A 21,198-nucleotide genomic window follows, 5' to 3' on the forward strand; every position below is an offset into this window, starting at 1 on the left:
TAAAAGGAAACATTGAGTGAAACTCTGAGCAGGCCTGTCAGGAAACAAAACCTCTCCATTAAACCCTTAAGTAAGAGACATTTCTTAGGGACCAACAGCACTTTTAGCTCCTCTCTGCTCTCTCTAAGTGTATCTCCCTCTGATGCCCTTCCTGGTGTGAAACCCCATTGATTCCCCTCTCTGGGATTAGGTTCTACTCTGCACACAAACTGTTGCATAATGATTATTTCCCATTTTAAGTTTCACCTATGAGAAACTGTTAAGAAATAAACAAAGGGGAAAAAATTTCCCAAATAAAGTGCTGTTTAAATGTAACAGTAGGAACAAGGAAGAATTCAAAAGATTTTAAATCAAAATTTATTTGTGCCATCTCGGTCTGAATTCTAACCTCCCATGAAGATGCAGTAGCAGGTCTAGCTGCATGTCAGCCTGTTCCCAGCTAGAAACTACCCAAAGAACCACCATGTCACCTGGGGAGGGTTCTTCCCCCTCCCTATTGACTGGGTTGATTTTTTCCCTCCCTTATTCTAAAACTAGTTTAAGTGTGATCCAGTGGAGACTTCCAGTGCCAGCTGTCCCTTGGTACTAGGTACCATTACTTGTAGTGTTCATTTATGAATGCTCTCGGTCTTGTTTTTGTCCTCTTGATTTTATTTTTTTTTTAATCCTTCACAGATAGAAAATAATCTGAGGATATATGGCATCCAAAGCATCACAGAGTAGCTCCAAATCTCACACTAGAAAGATGAAAACTTCTGAACAGTCCCATCCTGAAATGGCTAAGTGAAGCAAAGTGCCTGCAACAACTTCTGCGCAGGAATGTACTGGGGAATTTAAAGGCAGTGGCTGCTCTTTATCATCTCAGCATAGGGAACTATTCAGGATGAGCACAGCTCATCTGACAGAAGCGGTTTTGCAGGTAGCTCAAACTGGAAAATAACCACTAAGGCACAACAGAATCATTTGAAAGCAGAGAGAATTAATTGTACAGTTGGTATTAACATATGGAGGAAACATTGCTTTAAAAGTTCAAACAGCAACTGTCAGCTGAACAAAGTTGGCAGAAGAGTAACAAATGAGTTTTGCAATTGTGCTATTTTTACTATGCAATACCAATACTGTATAAAAGAACAAATGTTGTGTATAAGTTCAATGCCAAACCTAAACCATTACTAACAGTGTTGTTATGATGCAATTAAAATGTCACCATCATTATTTGCTGAAAAGGATTTTATCCCCCTCCCCAAGCAAGTGTTTTCATTACTGGAGTTTTACTAGGCATGTTTGTGAGAAAGAAAGGTGAAGGAATAACCCAACTCAAATATTTAAAAACATTTAACCGTTCTGGCTCATTGACAACTGTATGCTCTCCCTGTGATTTTTTAAGAGCTGCTGACGCCTCATGGAAAAAACTTTGAAAAACATATTATTGAAAAACAATTTTGCCAATGTGTCATATTTTCTGTCTTATCCCTTCTCTTGCTTTTCACTGGTAGAAGAATCCACATGAAAACAGAACCTTGATTCTTTAGGTAGACAGAATTTGGATCTGAGCTCTGCCAAAGCATGTGGGTGTTTGGATCCTGTCCATTAAAGACATTTAACTTCAGATCCAGGTTCAATCTTCAAAGCTCACAAGAAGTGCTGAGATCCAGGATTTTGTTCTGACCCAGCCCTGTTACTAAGCTATCTGCTATCTGTCCTGTCTGTTAAGCTATAGACTTCTGCTAAGGATCTCATAGGTGGCTACTGCTGTCAACATCTGCTGCCAAATTATAAGCATCAGGCACTACTGAATATCTGAGAAGCTCAGAGAGTCTGAAAAATTAAGGGGGGGGAGGAGGGCGGGTGGAATAAAAGGAATTTTCTCTGGTGGTACTGTTGTCTTGAAATAACATAGACTTGGTTTGTGTCTCACACTGGCATAACTTTTGGACTTCAGTGAAATCACACTGACTGAGTACAAACAAAAACCACAGTCTGTATGAAGCTGAAGGGGTTTTTTTCACATTCAGTGTGTTGAAACAACACATTCCAGTCCAGACACAGAAGCTCCTGCTGCCTTGTAAGCACAGAAAAAAGAGATTCACCCCAAATCTCCCACTCTGCAAATTACTGTGAGTGGAAAAGAAGAGCAAGCCAAACTTTCTCAGCTCAAAAAGATGCCAAACTGGACATAATTTCAAAATAGAATCAAATTTCAGTACGGCCTTGGCTCTTTTCCTGATTTAGCTATGCAGGGCAGAACAATGGAAATGCTCGGTAGATACCTTCCTTGGGAATATGAAAGAGGGCATACTTTTCATGTGACCTCGCCCCCCTTTTTATCAAAACACTTCTTACTTTCACTGACATTTTCCCCAAGGACACTGAAGCAAAGTAAGAGAGGAAAACTAGCATGCACACCACCGGCCTGCTCCAAGAAAACCTTTTCATCGGTGAATCTCCTAACTGGGATATCTGAGGATGACTGACAGAACTGCAAGTGCCCAGGGTTTCTGCTTTATTGTTGCCCACAAACCGAGGAGAGGACTGCAAAACTAGAATTTTGTGAGGGGCAAGCTGACACCTACCATAGGCATTGGGAGAAAGAAGAAAACAGCAATGGTACCTAAAGCATCCTCCAGATTCCTGTAGTGCCATCCATCTGCCATCCTCTTTCATTATGTAGTATGACAGTATTAGACAACTTGTCACACAGGCTTTAAAGGGCTACTTAATTTAACTAGAGAGAGATGAATTTGTTCACAGAACTCCACTCTGAAGAACCAGTGACTAGCAGCAAATTGATAGATGAAATAGAAAAAAATTACCAACTCTGTTTCAAGTTCTCCACTGTCTTGCACTTCATGTGGTCATTTACATCTGGGCAAAGTGAATGTGCAACACTTCCAGACCAGAGAAGCAGTAATTTAAAGTCACTTTCACTGCATTAGGCAGTGAAGAATCAGGTCCCCTCTTACAAGCAAAATGTCCCTGACAATGAATGATGAGTAAAACACAGGCTGTGTAATTCCACTTGTTTTGGAAAGCAGTCAATTTAGAAAGGTTACCATAAGACAGCAGCAAAAATCTGCCCCTGAACTCCCAACATCTCAAGCCATAGCCTTGTCAATAGTACACAGGGTGCAAAAGATTATGGCCAGCTCAGGCCATTAGTTTCCTTTCTGGGCAGGAATCCCAGCATAACAGATACTTATGCATATTCTGTCCTCATTTTATCTAATTACAAATATCTCTCTAGGGATGGGGAGGGGAGAAGAGGTTTGATCACACGATTTTAGGTCACTTATGCAAGGTCTTGCTGGGATATGCATTGATCCAAAGACTGCTATATTTTAAAAGTTCCCAGAGTTCTATAGTAAGAAAAAAAAAAGATACATGTATCATTTTTTCCTATTTCTATGAGTTTGTGAAACTGACCAGTAGAAAAGGCTTGAATCATGTACTGCTATAAATCAGTAAGGGGCATATGGAAATGTTTAAAATGCAAGGACGTTGATTAATGAACAATACCATGTTTTCCTAAACACCATGTGTAAATACATTCTTTCTTTCCTATATTATACCTAATATATGTATATTTATGTGTTTACTACACATAGTTTTCTCTGAATAAGACCAATAATGCTGGAGAAAAATGGAATAAGGTGATGTAAAAAAATCAACTTTATGTCGCTCTTTTCAATTTCTACTTAATGGTTGCAACTCTGGTGAAAGATGCAACATTGTTTCACACTGATGAAATCTTTAAAGTCACATTTAGTCATCATCAAATTAAGTAAAACAACTTAGTATTAAACAGAACCACCCCTGCTTTCCCTATATCCACACAGCCTAAGTCTTCTGCAGTCTAAGAATAGGTACAAAATTGAAGAGTACTCATCACCATCACAAAGTACCTCAAACCTGTTCCTGAAACATGGGAGCAGCAGAACATCGGGAATTTCTTTTAGAGAAAAATGCAAGAATTGTTTGAAACGCATATGGAAAGGCTGGAGAAGTTATTGGCTGAATAATGGCCTTGGAAAAGGACATCAGAATTAAACAGACACCTTTCAGAAGCAGAAAACAGTAGTAACAGAATTTTTAAAATGGATCTTAAAGGTCAGGAAGTATAAGGAGAATTGCCAAAGTCAAGAGTTATGACTTGAAAAAGCTTCTAAAAAACAGCAATATTCTTCAGGCATCAAAATAAAACAATCAAAGAAAGTTCAGCTGGTTTGCAGTTAGAATGGCACATAGATTAAATACAATATAGGTACAAGCATAGAACTAAGAAATGCTGTGCTTCATTGGAATGACTGCAGTGGAAGCCACAATGACATTTGTGCAGTCATGGCATAAATCCTGAATCATCTCTGCCCAAGAACTGAGACATGAAACCATACATCTACTAGCAAGTTCTTTAAACAGATACTGCAAATCATGGTTGCTACTACATTACCAGAGTATAACAAACAAAATAAGATACTCATTGTTAACTGTTATAGAACACAAGCCTTAGGAATTATTTCAGTAAGGCTAAGTGAGCTAGAGTTTACTAACACACAGTTTTTTAAATGCAAAACAATCAAGAACAGTCTTGAATAGGGAAAGGACAAAGATGCAAAATTGATACCTTGTGACAGAGTAACTTGACATCTTGCTTCCATAAGATACTTCTTAGCTATTTGGACTTCTAGAGAATGTTTCATACAGCAGTATATGAGAAATTACTGAAAATGGAGAAGATCAGAATTATTAAAAGAATGGTGAGAAGACTGAAGAACTACTGAAACAGGGTTGAACACAGAGACAGTGCTGATGAGAAGTTACTTCTGGAGTTCTGGGAGCTGAAATCAGTATTTCCATTAATGGCCTTGGCACAAAAAGTGTGTGTGTTGAGAAAAGCTAGCCACTTACATAAGCTGAAGGGACACCAAGGAAATTAAAAGCATCAGACAAGAAGAATTGGATGGAGTGAATTCAGTATAAATTTCACTTAATAACTTGCAGATCATCACCTCAACGACAGCTGAAAGGACAGAAGAAGAAACATAACAGTATTAGTCTACCACAAGTTATGAACCAGCAGCACAACCACAAACAAATGCAAAAGAAAGGTTTTCCCAGAAGAGGTAAAAAAGAAAGTTATTGTAGAGGGCAAAACCACGTGGAACAAAGTGCAACTCTGTCTACTCACACTCAAGAAAGCTGAATGCGAGTAATCCAAGCTGGAGTAGAGACAACAAAGACAATACATACTTCAGTGACCAAAGGAAAGGAAAAGATAGCACAGACAGTCTAGTATATCAAAACAAAGACTGACAGGGCTTATAATAGTGTTGCACAAATGTACAAGTCATAGTGGAGAGGAAGACATGGAGGGAGCAATAGTATTTAAACTAACAACTCCATGCTGGCACCAGAACAAATGGGAATAAACTGGTCACAAGTAGGGCTAGGCTAGGGATTAAAATGCTATTTCCAGCCACCGGAGCAGTGGGTTCTGGAACCCTCCCAAGAGGAGTAATGGGAACAAACAGTCCAAGTGGGGATTTAAGACAAGGACTTTTCAGTTTATGAAAGAGATTATCTGACATGGTACCAGAGAACTGAACATAAGGCCCAGGAACCCTTCTTTAAACCTGCATTTCCATTAACTGAGCCACTGTGGCCAATTTGGTCTTTGTCTTCTTGTCTGAAAATGCCCACACAGGGCCCAATTAGTGGCAACTAGGATGGCAGCCTTTATGATATAGGTACCTATGGAAACAGAACCAGGCTCACCCATATGCTCAAGAGAAAAAGCAGACTCTTGCTTTAATAGGCACTCTAGCCCAACCTGACCTTTGATCATAGCACAACATGCAAGGAAATCATGCTCAAGGCACTCATGGCCCCTTAGGTGCTTCACCAAGGGACCACTAGTGCCAGCATCCAAACTGTTCTTCCAGAGCTGGCTGCAGAACTCCCTTCAAAGGTAGCCTACATCAAACCCCAGGGCTGAGCATCTCCCAGACACTCCAGGCTCTGAGAACTCACTGCTCTTTCATGAAATCCTGTTCGCCAAGTACTCAGAGGAGAACTCTGCACTGCAGGTGCTGCCTGGAACAACCACACAAGAGCTACTGGCCAGCTTAACGAGGCCTTTTGGACAAGAAAAATTAAAACCCAAGGGAGGCAAAATGACAGAAGGCAAAAGAAATATCCAGGCTTAGCAGAATCTCCTCACACTAAGACTGAAATTTTCATGCAGCTTTGGGCCCTGTTGTAAAAAGCAGTACTTATAAAGACAAAAGCAATAGGTCAAACTCCTACAGCTCTGAAAATAGATGCATTGGAGGGAAAAAACCTGACAGGTCCTGATTGATAATCATGCTTGAGGGAAGATGCTTGAAGAAAACTGCTGCAGCAAAGGCTGCAGGGAGTTACTTCTTCAAAACCCTGCTGCAGCAGAAAAGGCACATGTGGCTGCTAGAGCAGGAGATGGACATGGTTAATTGACTGGGAAAGTTTAGCAGAGATGAAATTAATGCAAAGATCTCAGAGCCCAGGCGTGCAATTCTGTTACCAAGGGAAGGAATTCGGCTGGAATTGCAATCCATTTTCAGGTCAGAGCCTTTCCCAAAGGCAGAACGCTCACCCCTCATCCGTTCCTCTTCTTCTGTTCTGAGGGGTGCATGGGGGAGAAGGTAGCTGAAAACAGCTGCCTGGGAAATACATTGTCCTTTGAGGGCCAGCCAGGTTTCAATTTTGCATGGTGAGTGTGTTTTGCAGTGCGGAATTCAGAAGACATGTCCGGAGACAGCCTCTTCTAACCTTAGAACTTTGTGGATAAGTTAGTTGTGGAAACAAAACAAGAAAGTTAATAATAGGGGAGAAGGGAATTTACTTTCAGATCTCAGCAGAATGAGTACCTGAACCAGATATGTTTGCAATCTGGTCAGATGAGAACGCCAGGAGTTAGTTACTGTGGAATCGCAGCAACAACACATAAAAATATAAATTCAAGCAACTATTTTTTTCAAGTAAAGTTGACTGCAGCAGAAGATAGGAAAGATAGAAACACAAACCACAGACCAGATGACACAGATGATCTTACACAGTGATGCGCTGCCAACATTTGGATAATCAGCACCCACCACTGTATTCCTTTCTGCTGGAGTCGCTTTTTCTTCTGTAAGGGAGGACTAGATCTGGGAACTTCTTAATTTCCTCTGCCATTTTAATAAAGGGTCTTTAAATACACTTTAAATACACATATTTACAAGCAGCAATGTAAAACTGTTCTCACACCAATGACTTTGAAATCATACCGAACAGACTGGTGCACAGCATTTATGTTTTCAAATGCAAAAGTAGTTGCCGCTTGGTTCATTTCCATGGTAAAGTCTTTGCATCCTAGAAATGCCTTTACCAGCTCCGATCATAAATCACTGCCATTAAGGATGGTATAACTATAATTTTTGGTGAACTTCTTCCACCAGAACCAGGCAGGCAGTCTTAACTCGCTTTTCCACTCCTCGGTTTGGTCATGAAAGCGCTAACAAGGAAGGATTCCCACTCACCTTCAAAACATCACTCACCCATGCTCAACAGCAAAAGCAAAGCAACATTGAGTCAATGGCTGATGGTGTGACTAGTGTGACCATCACCAAGTCAGACAATGCATGCCATTCTTCCCACAGAATAATGGAGGAAATTACACCACAAAAGGGATTATGATGCTTAATTAAAGCATGATTATAAAGCATTTTTCTGGCACAAAAGTGACACATACTTTACATTGCAAATAACATACTTTTTCTAATTATTTCATGCTGGAATCTCCTGAAATCCTCATTGTAGGATATTCCAGGTGGGAGAAACTTTATATTGCTGCTTTCTGGTCAGTTTGAAGAAATTTCACTTGGTAAAGCTACTCACAGAAGGCCAAGCTAGACTTTTGCCAGTAAAGAGAGACCCTCCTTTAGACCTGTGTTTATACATAAGAAGTTAACTACACCTTAGCAACATTCCAGCTAGTCAGGCTGAGAAGAGAAGTCACTAGAGTTAAACCTAACTGTGACAATGAGTTCATGACTTACCTGTGTCATAAAACAAGTCAGGGGGCAGATTCAATCTAGTAGGCACTCATCTGCCATGCTGCAACCACAAAACAAAGCTGCCTCTCCCTGTGCATAGAGGCAAGTCACTGAAATGAGTCTTGCTCCAAGACAGCCCCAAAATGCATCATCTCATAATCCCCATCCACCTCCAAAACACTCAGGTAGATCACAGAGAGTCCATCCTTCCAGTCCAGAAGCCATTACAGCCTCTCTTCCTCATCCTGCATGAGGGACCTGAAACAAACCTTTCATTTTGGGAAATGACTCAGGAAGAGCATGTGAGGAAGCAGAGCAACAAACAACACATAAGGCGGATATAAATCCAGATAAAGTATTATAATCATTAAAGGGTTGCTGCTCCCTGAAGGTTGGCAAAACGAAGAGAGTTAATTAAAAGCAATCTCCACACAGTGCTGAGCCAGCCTGCCCTGATAAATCAGCAGCCAGGACTGCACTCATAGAGGTCAAGGGGGGAAAGAGGTTGGGAGGCAGGGGAAAGCAAGGAGAAGATAAAACATTTAGCTGAGACTACTGACAAAAACAAATCAGATCTGGTGACAGAAAATGGAGAAGAGTTTTCAACGTATTTCCCCCACCAACACTATTTTGTTATTTTTCAACCTCAGAAATGCCTGTTTGCCTCCAACATAACACTAGTAACCTGACTGAGTTCCCATTCATTGGCATCAGCACAGGAGGAGAGAGAAGAAAGAAGCTTTTGGGGCCCCATCCTGCCTGTGGAGGTATTAACACCACTTTCATCCACATGCCATTAGATCACTGAAGGGTAACATCACCAGCATTAACAGAAACATCATTTTTGGAGAAGCAGATCCTAAAACTTAAAGGATCAGTCAGATATGATGACTCAGTAGAAGTTCCCATCACCAACCCTCAACCATCACATATCACATGCCTCTGAATTTGTAATACCCCAGCTGTAAAAGGTACTAATCTCTGAATTAAAATTGTGATCATGATTTAATCCACATTTCACGTCAATAGGTATATGTTAATAAACCAAAAACTTTGAGGATAAACAATCCCTAGAAAACAAAAAAACCTACAGTCTAAAGCAGCTTTTAGTAGTTCAGGAAAAAAAGGCAAAACAATCAGGGTAAGCTTGTAGATACAAGTGGGTTCATGATATGACTTCTGATACTGGACACTGGGTAGTGATTTTTCTGAACACTCAGGAGAGCAGCCTCACACACAATGCTCACCAAAGGAGTTTAGCAGTAAAATAACTTTATGAGCCACCGTTTCCATTATTCGTTATTCAAACTGCACAGGTTCTAAAGTAATCATAAAAATAAAATGTATTTGTTACCATCATTGACTAAACACAGTCTTTGAGGAAACAATATTGAGACCAAAATACTTGAGCAGTCACAAACCCATGGATTACTTTCTTCAAAACTGTTCTTGAAATGGAAGCGGAATGAAAATACAGACATGACTTTTCCCTTGAAGAAATAATACTAACTCTGTGTCTCCACAATAAGTTTCTTTTCACAATGTTCACTGGATAGTGAACTATCTGGGCTATAAAAGTCCAACCATTATGATTTTTCGCCCAACTCTTTGAGTTGTCACATTAGCTTGTAGATCCACAGGAATACTAGAAACTCCAAAGTTCCTAGAAGCAGACCAAAAACTTCACAAGCCTATGACACAAAGCGCTGAACTGGTGTTCACTTACTCTTCCAAAACATGAAAAGCACCCAAAACATTTTCAAGAGGGAATTTTGTTCCAACAGCCATAATCTATCTTCCTGTGGCTCTCATGAAGCCAACTCAAAGCATAAAAGCAGCATAAGCACTGTACTTTGCATTTTGGCAGAAGTAGCATGCCCGCATCTGATCAGATCAAATCAGCCCTGCCAGATGATGCGGTAGGGCAGGCTGAAATTAACCAACTCAGGGCATGGCCTTATTTCACTGCTCTGCACCTGATTTTCTTTGCACTGTCCAACCTATCTAGATTTTTGAGAACTAAAAGGCAGGAAGCATTAAACCATGTGTTGGTAGAAAAGTTAGCACAATGTCTTAACAAAATCTTTGTATATTGTACCACAAGCAGGAATCTGAGCAAAAACAAGGCAGAGAAATGATAAGTTACATAGAGTTCCTTTCTTTTGCATACTAAAATTTCATATATGTTACTGTTGGAATTTTACATTCATTCATGAAAATTATCAGAAAGCAAGTAGAAAGTTATCAGACTAATAGAACTCATGGTTTTGTATGAATGGAGAGATGATCCTCAGGTTGGATCAGTTTTGCTACAACAGACTGTGACACTGAATATCATTTCCAGCCTTTCTCACCAGAAGAACACTGATGTAGGCAGTGTCTCCATCAACACCTGAGCAGGAGACTCTCTCCCAGCTACAGCTCAGCAGGACATGAAATTAATGCATCAGGATTTGGCAAGCACACACTGCTGATCACAGCCACCCAGTGCACACTCATCAGTACCTGTCCCTCCCCTGCTCTTGCTGCTCCGCTGGTTCCCTGTGCAGCCTCCCCTCAGTCAAGGCTGGAGAGCCAGGAAAACCTTCCATGCAGCTGGAATCATAACTCTGACCACACCCGGCTCAGGCAGCTAACCTGGAAACTGAGACACATGCTGCCATACTCCTGCTATTCCCACCCTGGAGAGGATGCTGCTGTGAGAGGGGGATCTGCCAGCAGCCATTGGGACGCTGCATTATTCTTTTCTGAGACATCTGCTGGGAATCTGTGGTTAAAATATGCTCTGCTGGGAAATAAATCATATATAACATTTTTTTAAAGTATCATGTTTGAATAATTTAGGCTATTAAAGATAAATAAGGATTTTAAATTTTTGGTATTCAAGCATTCACTTACAATGTTTGTGTTACATGTCACTCAGTTTGGACAGCAAAAACATACTGTGCAGTTCTCTTCTTCCTTTTGAAATAAGAAAGAAGAAAACCACTGCTTCTCATGCACTCATCCAGCATATATAGGTTTGTTCCACAAACTGTAGAGAAATTTTTTAAAAAAGCAGCACTTCCATCTGAAAATTTTTGGTTTTGAAAAAGAAAAATATTCCTAAGTTATGATTCCTTTTAGATTGTGTTGATGAGATAACTTTCCCTTTAAGAAGCAAATCAGTGCAAAAACTGAGACCTGCACTAAGGAAGTGATTAACACTCCTCAGTCTCTGCATCCTGGGCAAAATTGCCAGGCAAAGCCAGAAGAGCAGCACAGTCCTAATGAAGCCCTCAGAACAGGCCTCAAGCAACTCTGCCTTGGTGCTGCCTGTCTGCACATGGGAATATGTCACCCCAGACAGGGAAACCTCAGATCAGAGGTTGGTCTCTCCAAGGGAAAAAACCATCAACTCCCGGAACAGATTCATTCCACTCCTACAAGTCCTCAGGGATAAACAATACAGGAATGGTTCTTGCTCAAGGCAACATCACATACAGACAACACAGTGATGAGCCCAGAATAAATACCAAGATTGTAAAATTGATCTACTGAGCAAAGAAATTCAGCTCTGACATGAAAGACAAACCAGAGTGAGAAAATTCCAGATTCGGCAAATTACAATGCTAAAAGAAGGTTTATTCACAGCCACTGGGGGCTTTGGAATGCCTCATTTCAGGACAGAAGAGGTACAGCCAACTGTCATAAGCTGTAGAAGACAGACATACAAGATGGACAAAGTCTGCTCTTGAGAGCAACCTTCAAATACCATGCTTCCAGTTTTAGGAAAGCAGAGGAGGAAATCAATTTTCATTAGGCTCCACAAAGGATGAGCCACACGACCTTCCCCGTGACTCAGACTGACACAGATGCCCACTTTGTTCTGCGTACCTGACCTCTGCGTCAAGTATTCCCACTCAAACACTGTGAATCCCATCTAATGGCTATCATGCATCCAGCCCACTGGACAAGTGCTTACCTTGAAATTATAACACCCTCCAAAAAATCATACCTTTAGGCCTCTGTAGCACAACCCAGATAGTTCAATATTGCTTTCACACACCAGAAATAATATGTTTAAAAAACTTTTTCTTCAGTGGCAATTTTGAGATACAACCTCCATCCATCCACGCATCTAGACAGACTGTGAAAGACCGAAAGACCAACAAAAGAAAATTACAAAAGCACTGCAACAACTAATCATGCATAAGTGACTGGTGAAATCAGACATAACACTGTAACAAGCAACATGCCATCTATCAGAGCCTCTCATTTTTAAAACCAGCGTATCCTCAGGTCTTCTTAACTTTCCTTTTCTGCCTTTCAATGACTTTGGTTTTACGCTTATATTTCCACGTGTAAACACAGTAACATTCATCCCATTTTCTCTGAAAGCTACTGCTGAGATATTAGAAAATACAGTTTTCATGTGGGACAAGAGTCTTGATTTGAAGTGTGTCACATTAGGGCTCATTTATGTTTTAAGTAACATCAGAGCCACACTGGAATTGCTGTACAGATTTTGGTACATGGTTTAATGTGCCCAACAAACCCTGTTCTGTCAAGCAGAAGAAAATTCCCTTTTGCAAGGCCACATTAAAATCACCTCCACATCACTTGTAAACACTGAACTGGCAACCTAACTGTCTGTCTATTTTATTGCTTCCACCTGCTGAAAGCAGCACTGCACATTACACTTTCACTTTAATATTAAAAACCAGTAACCAGATGCTTATGCAACAATGTCCACAAAAAAAAAAAAAAATCAGTCTTCATCAGCACTTAATCAGGACATAGGGCTGTTTCAGGGATGTGTAATGGGATACAGGACCTTCCAGTTAACAGTCCCCAGCCTGAATTCAAGCCAGAGTAATCACTAATGAAATACTCTTGCCATACAAGACCCCCAAGACCCACACTGGTCTCTTGCCAATGTGAAACAGGGATGCAAACACAGACCACTTCTTCACAGGTGTCTCATGACACGAATTCATCATCACAAGGAAGGTCATTTGGCAGCCCAAAGGTCAGAGTTGGCTGTCAAGGCAATTTTATCTGAGAAGGTACAGCAATTGAAAACCCAACTGCGCCTGTGTGTTTGCAGTGGGAATGCAGAGACAGGTCTGGTAGATCAGCTCTATGCTGTAGATCTAGCACTATGCACACAAATCTGTGATGACCTGCTCCCCAAACACCTGGCAGAGAATAAGTGATCCCAAGTCCATCAAAGTTATCCAGCAATGCAGTCAGCATGGAAGTGAGCTAGCCTAGCAGCTGAGCCTGAGTTAGCTTCTTTTGTCCCAGAGGCTGCCCTGAGCAAAAGGGAGAGCACTAGCACTAAACTCCCAGGAGGCAGCAGCTCTCTTGTGAGTGCCCAGGCAGAGCGCTATACAGCACAGGGGATCTCACACGCTGAAATGGCAACAACCTAACCTATGTTCCACTCAGTGTGTTTAATTGACAACCTGAAATAAAAGTCATTTGTGGGAGTAAAGACAGAGAAGGGGTGGGAGGAAACCAGCTCTGCTTCTAGACAAGACGGTGTAAATTACAAGGTCTTAATTACATTAAGTGCATTATGGTACCATATGCACATCACTAATAAGGCAGAGATGGAGGAAATGGGACTAAATGCTAAAACTGGAAGTGGAATGCCTGCATTCTAGACTTCATCTTTTAGAGAGATTCTGAACCACTTTGTCCTAGTTTAGCCATCCATAAAACAAAGGCAATAATCCTTTCTTCACAGGGGCGTTGAGAGGTTTAATTAATTAATGTTTACAAAGTCCACTGAGATTTCTGACTGACATTTGAAGTAATTCAGAAGACTTTCTAAATGCATTTGTTTCTTCTATTGCACCATTCAAATGTCTTCATATTAAAATATCCAAAGGAGAAGAAAATGCAAACAAAAAATATGGAGAGACACACACAAACTAGTAGGGAAAAAAAACATCAACAGCAACTTCAGCACTTCGAATCCACTTCTGTCCCATCAAAGCTGTCAGAATACTGCCACTTCTACAGATGAAGAAGCATGTGCTTGTCCAAACACCTGCTACCTTTACCTTGCAGATCTGTTAAACTTAGATCTCAGATATTTTTGTCTGTAGCACTGTGTTGGTAAACAACAAGCTAATAAATGGCAGAAATAACAGACAGTCATGTCAGGTTGACTAGTTCAGCAGACGAAGTGAAGGAGAGGAGAGCAAAGGGAAGAAAGCACCAAAAGAGAACCAGAAAGTGACAAAGAGGCAAGTTGGGTAGGGAGAAACCAATCATTAATAAGGGACTCCACGCACTGAGCTGTTCCATGAAATGCATTCCCACAGATGCTCAGGTACTGGAATACATTATTCAGAGAGACTAGTCTAACATGAACAAGGCCACATGTGTGTCCAAGTGCCAGAGACAAACTGAGTATTGGACACTCTTAAATGCACAAGCACACACAAGGAGCTGCTTGATACCTGAGCCCGGATTTCTCAGTCCCTACATTGTCCCCCATTTCGGAGCAAAACCTTTGTGTGGCCGGTTTCTGTAGGGGGCGTTTGTGGGTTCTGAGATACAATCAAAACGCAGACAGAGGAAATGCAAATGTCATTCAGCTCCCGTTCATTGTCAGGAAGGACACATGAGGATAAAACACTGTGCACTGCATCCCTCCCCTATTATGTGTCCTGCTGCTTTTGTCCTAATTTATCCCATGCATAATTTATTTACATGTGTATTGTTTCCCGATCAGCAACTTTAAAGAATAAGTGAAAATTATAAAATGTTTTATTAAACAAGTTGTCAACAAAATTACAGATGGTGTCAGACAGACAGTACCAATTCTGCTTCCTCCACATAGCCTTAGTACTTTAAAAGGCACACAGAGAAAAGCGAAACCAGGACTTGATGTCTATTGTTTCCTCCTCTCACAACCCCCAGGGGCGAGGGGAGGAGAAGGGAGCTAATTATAAATGGCCTCATCCTGTCCTCCCCGACTTTAGCAGCAGCGGGATCGGGCCCCGATTCATTTCGGCACAAGCAGCCCTTCGGCAGGATCCGCCGCGGCTGCCGGGAGCCTCACGGTGCCACGAAGTGCGAGGCGAGGCGGCAAGGTCCCGTCCGCCGGCGGGGCGGGGGCCGTGGCCGCTCCTGGGAGCTCCCCGCCTCCCCCCCGCCGTCCCCAGAGGCCACCGAGCCCGGGCTTCCCCGCTGCCGGCAGTAGCCGCGAACGGCGCACACATCCGCGGCGCTCCGTGCCCAGGTGCAAAGCCGGGAGGGGCGGCCCCGGGGTGCGCTGCCGGCGCCCGGGCAGCGCCCGGCGGCCGGGAGGGACATGGGGAGAAATCGCTGTCGCCTGCACAAGCGTCAAACCTGCCGTCGAACGAGGGGGGGGACGCTGCCCGTGCCGCGCGGTTTTCAGGGCGCGTTCAGTCCCTCGGCACCCACCCATGAGGACACTCGGACTGCTTTGATTAACGCCCTACAACTGCGCTCCCCCCTCCCCGCGGATTTTTATATCCGAGAGGGCGAGTAAATGAAAGCAAAGGTTTTTCTGCCAGGACGGAGCAGGAGAGCTGATAAACATGTCAGCACCCCTTCCCAGCTCGAGGCTTTCCTTTCACTCCGGATCGCAGAGAGAGACAGAGGCAGAAATCCCTGGAAAAACCTTCAAGTGTTTTTCCAACTCCAGCCGGAGAAACTCCAGTCGGGAAAAAAAAAAAAAAAAAAAGGAAAAAGAAAAAAAAAAAGAAAAAACCTCGCAGCCCTAATTTCATCTCACAAAACTCAAAGGTATAAAAACACCCACTCAGCGCAGCCAGAAAGTGCAAGCGAAGCGTCACCGCCAGGTACTCTGCTTCCCTGCTTTACTAGCAAGAGCGCTGCCCCCGTTAGCAGGGAAGTCGTTTGAAAAAGGTTAAGATAGCTCCGCTCCCCACGTACGGTGCCAAATCCCACTCTCCCTAATGCCTTCGGGGATTAGCGGCGTGCGCTGCAGACCACAAGGAAAATAAAGGACGCGATCCAGAAGACTACAACCGGCTCTTGCGGTGCCCCTCAGAAATCAGCCTTGTTTTCAGATCGGGAACCCCGGAATACCTCCGCAGCAGAAGTACCTGCCCCCTCCCTCTCTCAGGCTGGGGTCAGACCCCGTCCGCACAGCCCTCGGCGGCTTGTGCCCGCTCTCAAGATGGAAACACAATCAACTCTCTTTGCCACTTTGAAAAGCGAAAGCCTGTCATATGCAAAACAGATCTCCGGACTTCCTGCCCAAAATCAGCGACCGGCAGTCCCGAGTCATTCATTTCACCCAAGTCTGCTTCCCTGCCTCGCCTCTTCGCTCCCTCTCCTGTACGAGCGCCGAGGCGCACCGGCAGAGCCCCCGCCGCCCCGCTTTCCGACCGCCCGGCCGACAAGCGAGGGGGGGTTGCTTCGGCAAGACATCCCAACTCCCCAAAGATTTCCGGAGGCAACTCCGAGCCGCGGTGTGAGCGCGGAGGCACCGCGCACCGAGCGCCCCCGCGGGCCGGTCCGTGCCCCGCCGAGCGCGGTGGCGGGGCCAGCCCGCCGGGGCAGCGGGGGCAGGACGCTGTCAAGTGCGCGCACCCCCGCGGGACGCGGCCGCCGCCGACCCCGCGCTGAGCCCCGGGAGCGCCGGGCGGGCTCCCCGCCGCCGCCCCCCGGCCCGCCGCCCCCCGCCCCGCGCCCGGGCGCCAATTAACCCAACAATTTTTTCCTCGTTAATTTCGGCGCGAGCCGCGGGGATGTGTTGCACAAAAAACGAGCGAGTCGCTGGGGCAGAAAGGAGGGCGGGAGGAGGGACCCGCCGAGAGGCTGCCGGCACCCGGCTCCGGCTGGCAGCCGGCGCCGGAAAGGCGCCTTTTTTCATATTTAAACCACGCGGAATATGTACATTTTTGATTCCTACTTACGCTTTCAGGGGGTTGTGAATGACAGTCGCCATTTTGCTACAATGTAACAGAATATTGTGTCTCGGAGTTCTAAAGGTTCGCTCAGGGGAAGCGGCCAGCCAATGGCAGCGCGGCATACCGGCCCGCCGGCCAATGGCGCGGCGGGGGCGGGGCCGGGGCGCTGCTAGTTATTAGGGGAGCTGTCAAAGCCCAGAGGTCACTCCCTCTCCCTGGAACTGGCGGCGAGCAGGTCTTAAAGGGGCAGCGCCGCCGCCGGGGCCGCCGCCGCTCCGGGGGGCACCCCGGGCTCCAGCGCTGCACTTCCCCGCCGCGCTCCGGCCCCAGCTCGAACGCGCCGGGAGGAGGGAAGCCGGGCTCGCTCCTCGTCCCTTCGCACCGCCGCCGCTGCCCCCCTGTTTCCCAGGCGGCTTGCCCCGCCGGGGGAACGAGCCCGCGCCGCGCGCTCGCTCCGCACGCTGCCCGGCAGCGTCCCTCCCGCGCCGCTTCCCTTCCTGCACAGCCGCGCTCCCCGCCAGGTCTCCGTGAGCCGCCGGTTCTGGCAGTGGCTTCAGGGCAGCGCCGCTCCCGCTCCCCCTCCCCCAGGAATTTCCCTCTCCCTGTCAGTCATCCCGGCCCGCAGCCCCTGCGCCCTTACATAACGCGCGGCGGCCGGACCGCCCGCCCGGCCCTGAACAGCCCCGCTCCTCTCTCCCACAGAGCAACTTCTGGCGCGCCGGGAGCCGGGCCCCCGTCTCCGTCCGGCACAGGGAGCCGCGGGGGGAAGAGCCCTGACCCGCGTTTCACCGGACAGGCAGCCCGGCGATGAGACAGAAGGCGGAGGCTGGACCCGGGAGCGCGAGGGAACAGCAGGCAGAGCCCATTCCTGGGGAGGCAGAGAACTCCAGGAAGCCTGGGTTTACCTGCAACTAATTAAAGGAACTTGCGAATGAATTATGGAGCATGACCCAAGTGATTTAAGAGGCGTCAATCCTGATCTTACTCTCAGAAGTAAACTCAGTGAAGTTCACGAAATTGCTCCAGAAATTAGATGCCAAAAAGAGCAGAATCAAACAAAGAAGTTTTTTACTTGTCTAATAGTAATGTCAGCTTCGTCATCTCGTACTTTTCTCTCACTCTCAAAGGTCTCGTCTCTCTTCAGGCATCCTCTATCCTTCTAAAAAACACAAACAAGCACTACCAAAACCAAGCCTGCATCCCCATTCTTTGCATCTATACATCCAGAAGAATCTCAACTAAAGACAATTAAAACACACTACTGTCAAAGCAGTGAGGAAACTAGAAAAACATTTTCATTCACAACTTACTGAATAACAGAATGGAAGTAGTGATGTTTGTGAGATGTTACCAGAAGCAGAAATAGCAGTCTTCCTGGGCTGAACTTGAAAAAGCAAAGACAACCAAAATCTCACTTGCTCCTCAACTACTTTACAAAATAAAACTTTCTAATACTGGGGCAAAAGAGAAAAGACAGCAGAACAGAGAAGAGAAAGAGTATAATTGTTACTCACAGTGAGGACAGGTGCACAAGTGTAATGCAGCAGTTTTCCATTCATTAAGGATTCATCAGAAGTTTGCTAAAAGTTAAAATTTAGGATCTGTCTAGGGTCCCTCTTTCCGAAACTTTGCCTCTTCCAGCTACTACGTCAACTCCAGCTACTAGGTACTGTGCCAGGCATATACCCCTGGAGGGAAGCATCTCTTCCATCAAAGCAATCTAAGCCATTTGGTTACAGGCACTGCTTAGGAGAAATAAGCTTTCTGTTAGCTGGAGAGTTGCCAAGATGCTGAGATCTATCCCCAAACAGTTCTGGGAAGTAATCTTTAAGAACGTTTCCATTATCATATTACATTATATTATTTAATATCGTAGTGGTCCAGGTGACATTGAATGCGACTTCAGACCCTCCCTGCTCAGTACCCTCACTGCTCACAGGACACAGGAAAAGCTAACCACAAACTGCCGACTTGTCACAAGCACATGGTTGATGTGTGTGCTGCAAAGAAACAAACGGCATAGCATGCACCTGAACTGGCGACCACGGACTAGCAACCTACATCTCACTACTATGAGGATTTCTGGTTTGACTTTTCTTGTTGCTGTGATATTCGCTTAATGGCAAATACTCGAGTACTTACTGTAGGATGGGCAATATCCGCTTGTGGGATAATGATTTTGCTTCACACATAAGAAAAAAATAGCCTAGGACTGTATAACACTGCAGAACAGGAGATAGATTTGTGTTACTGAACGAAGGCACCAAAATCTGGCCAAGCTCTAGAAAGCCCTGAGATTTTATAATGCAAACTGGTGACATTTTCGGATAATTAAGAAACCCTGTTTGAGGTCATGTTTAGAAGTTTAATGAGTCCCTCTGGTCCTGTTTTGTTGGATATATAGGCCCATTCCTGCTCTGCAGGCAAAGAGCTCTTGGTGCAGCTTGGCAGGGAGTGTATTGCAAAAACGGGATGAAGCCACACATGCTTCCCTGGCTGCTCCTGTTACTCAGACGTTGGGCCTTTATCAGCTACCAGCAAAAGCAACAAACAGTGAGAACAGGCACAGATGACCTTGCATTGTTGTTAGCCCTTTTCCCAGGCAGACCCCACGTTCCTCCTAGGAGAACCAGTCAACAACACTGCCTTGCTCAAAGGAATCTCCAGGACACCCAAGGACAGAGCTGCCATATCAGAGCAGTGGGAAGTCTCACCCACGGTAACAAAGACATCAGGCTTTGCTCACATGTCCATATAATTTGCCCACAGTGTTTTTCATGTAGAATCCCACAGCAGTTAGATTACCATTTTAGCTGAAAGAAAAGGCACAGAGCGCTGACTGCCATTTTGCTTGTAATGAATTAGAGAACTCGTTTACATGTTCACTATTTGCAAACAGGGGGAACATCACAAACCTGTATTAATAAAAATTTCACACCACACCATAGTAACCTCCATTTTCACATATATACCAGTCCATTGTTGGTAGATCATTTATGACTTAAATTTTGGATTTATTTTTCTTCTGATTTTAGTGTACTGTAAGTCACTAATCAGTAATGTTACTGTTGTTTTACATCCTGAAGGATCAAAAAAGCTGAAACTCACTCAGTGACACATACTCTAAATTACAACTTCAGGATTTTTACATTTGTACTTAGTTACAGTTAGTTTTATTCACTCTCACCTGAAACATAGCAAGGAGGCTGCAAGAAAGCATAAATAATTTAAAAGTATATGGCATAAAAGCCCTAGGTGGGCATATTCTTAACAAGAGCTTGCCAAATGTTTGGACAGCCAGCACATAAATTTTGAAAACAGAAAGTAAGTTTTGACACAAATCTATTGGGGTAACATCACTAGCGTTAACACAAGGCCTAAGCATGCCGCATCTATAGGGTTGGAGTGAGCAGGGCTTTAGAACAGAGTCTACCTCACCTGCAGTCCCTCATACAGAACTGCAGCTTGTCTCTACTCAAGAAGAAGAAACACAGTGTCATATCTTCTCAGTGTATTGGGAAGTGTCATGTCTCATGGATCATAATGCTGCTCTTCTGATCCACCTCTGTTTCAAACATTTTTACTATTTACGTAACACAAGCACATTGATACTTTTTGTGAGGTCTCATTAATATTCCTATGAAAAGCCCTGAAAAGCCTTATTTTAGCTGACAATATTTCAAACGGTGGAAGAATTTTTACCTTGTATTTATTATCTTCTTTTTTCCTTTTTATCTTGTTAAGTTTCAATGTAGAGTTGCTACTTTTTGGAGGGAAGGAAAGTTAGGCTCTTATCATACATTCCTCAACTCTTGTGAATTGGAAAGTGAAACTAACTAGACACCTACATTAAAAGCCACAAATCTAATTTTGCTGTGGAGGGAAACAAAAAACAGAGCTGAAAAAAGTAGTTTCTGGTAGATTAGCAATTGTTAAATATTCTCAAGTATTTCTAATGATTTATAATTTTCTTAATATAAATTAATATTCAAAGTATCAGATTCATGTAGGTCTAAATAAGACAGTGTGCTGTAACATAGCTTGTTACAGCAAAACAGGGCCCCACATGCACAGATATCCTGCAAGAGATTTGAAGCCTTAACCCCTTTTTATTTATTAAAGCTGTGCAGGCATCTCTCATACACTGTTTCTTGTCAGCCCTCCTCCTCCCTTTCTTTGATCTTCACCAATAGTTGCTTAGCTGAAAGAGGAGGAAAAGACATCAG

General features: G+C 44.1%; 1 protein-coding gene across 1 annotated transcript in view; it reads right to left on the reverse strand.

Moving 5' to 3' along the window:
* Nucleotides 1-17,010, reverse strand: part of DPF3 (double PHD fingers 3) — a gene marked incomplete at its 5' end in the record, with an annotated part of 153,497 nt that extends 136,487 nt beyond the window's left edge. Inside the window, one exon of the mRNA XM_084208038.1 lies at nucleotides 16,979-17,010. Within this exon, the coding sequence (XP_084064164.1) occupies nucleotides 16,979-17,010 (32 nt within the window). The remainder of the gene's footprint in view (nucleotides 1-16,978) is intronic.
* Between the last annotated feature and the right edge of the window lie 4,188 nt (nucleotides 17,011-21,198).

This window comes from Fringilla coelebs (genome assembly GCF_963513975.1).
Source record: "Fringilla coelebs genome assembly, chromosome: 6".
Classification (NCBI taxonomy): domain Eukaryota; kingdom Metazoa; phylum Chordata; class Aves; order Passeriformes; family Fringillidae; genus Fringilla; species Fringilla coelebs.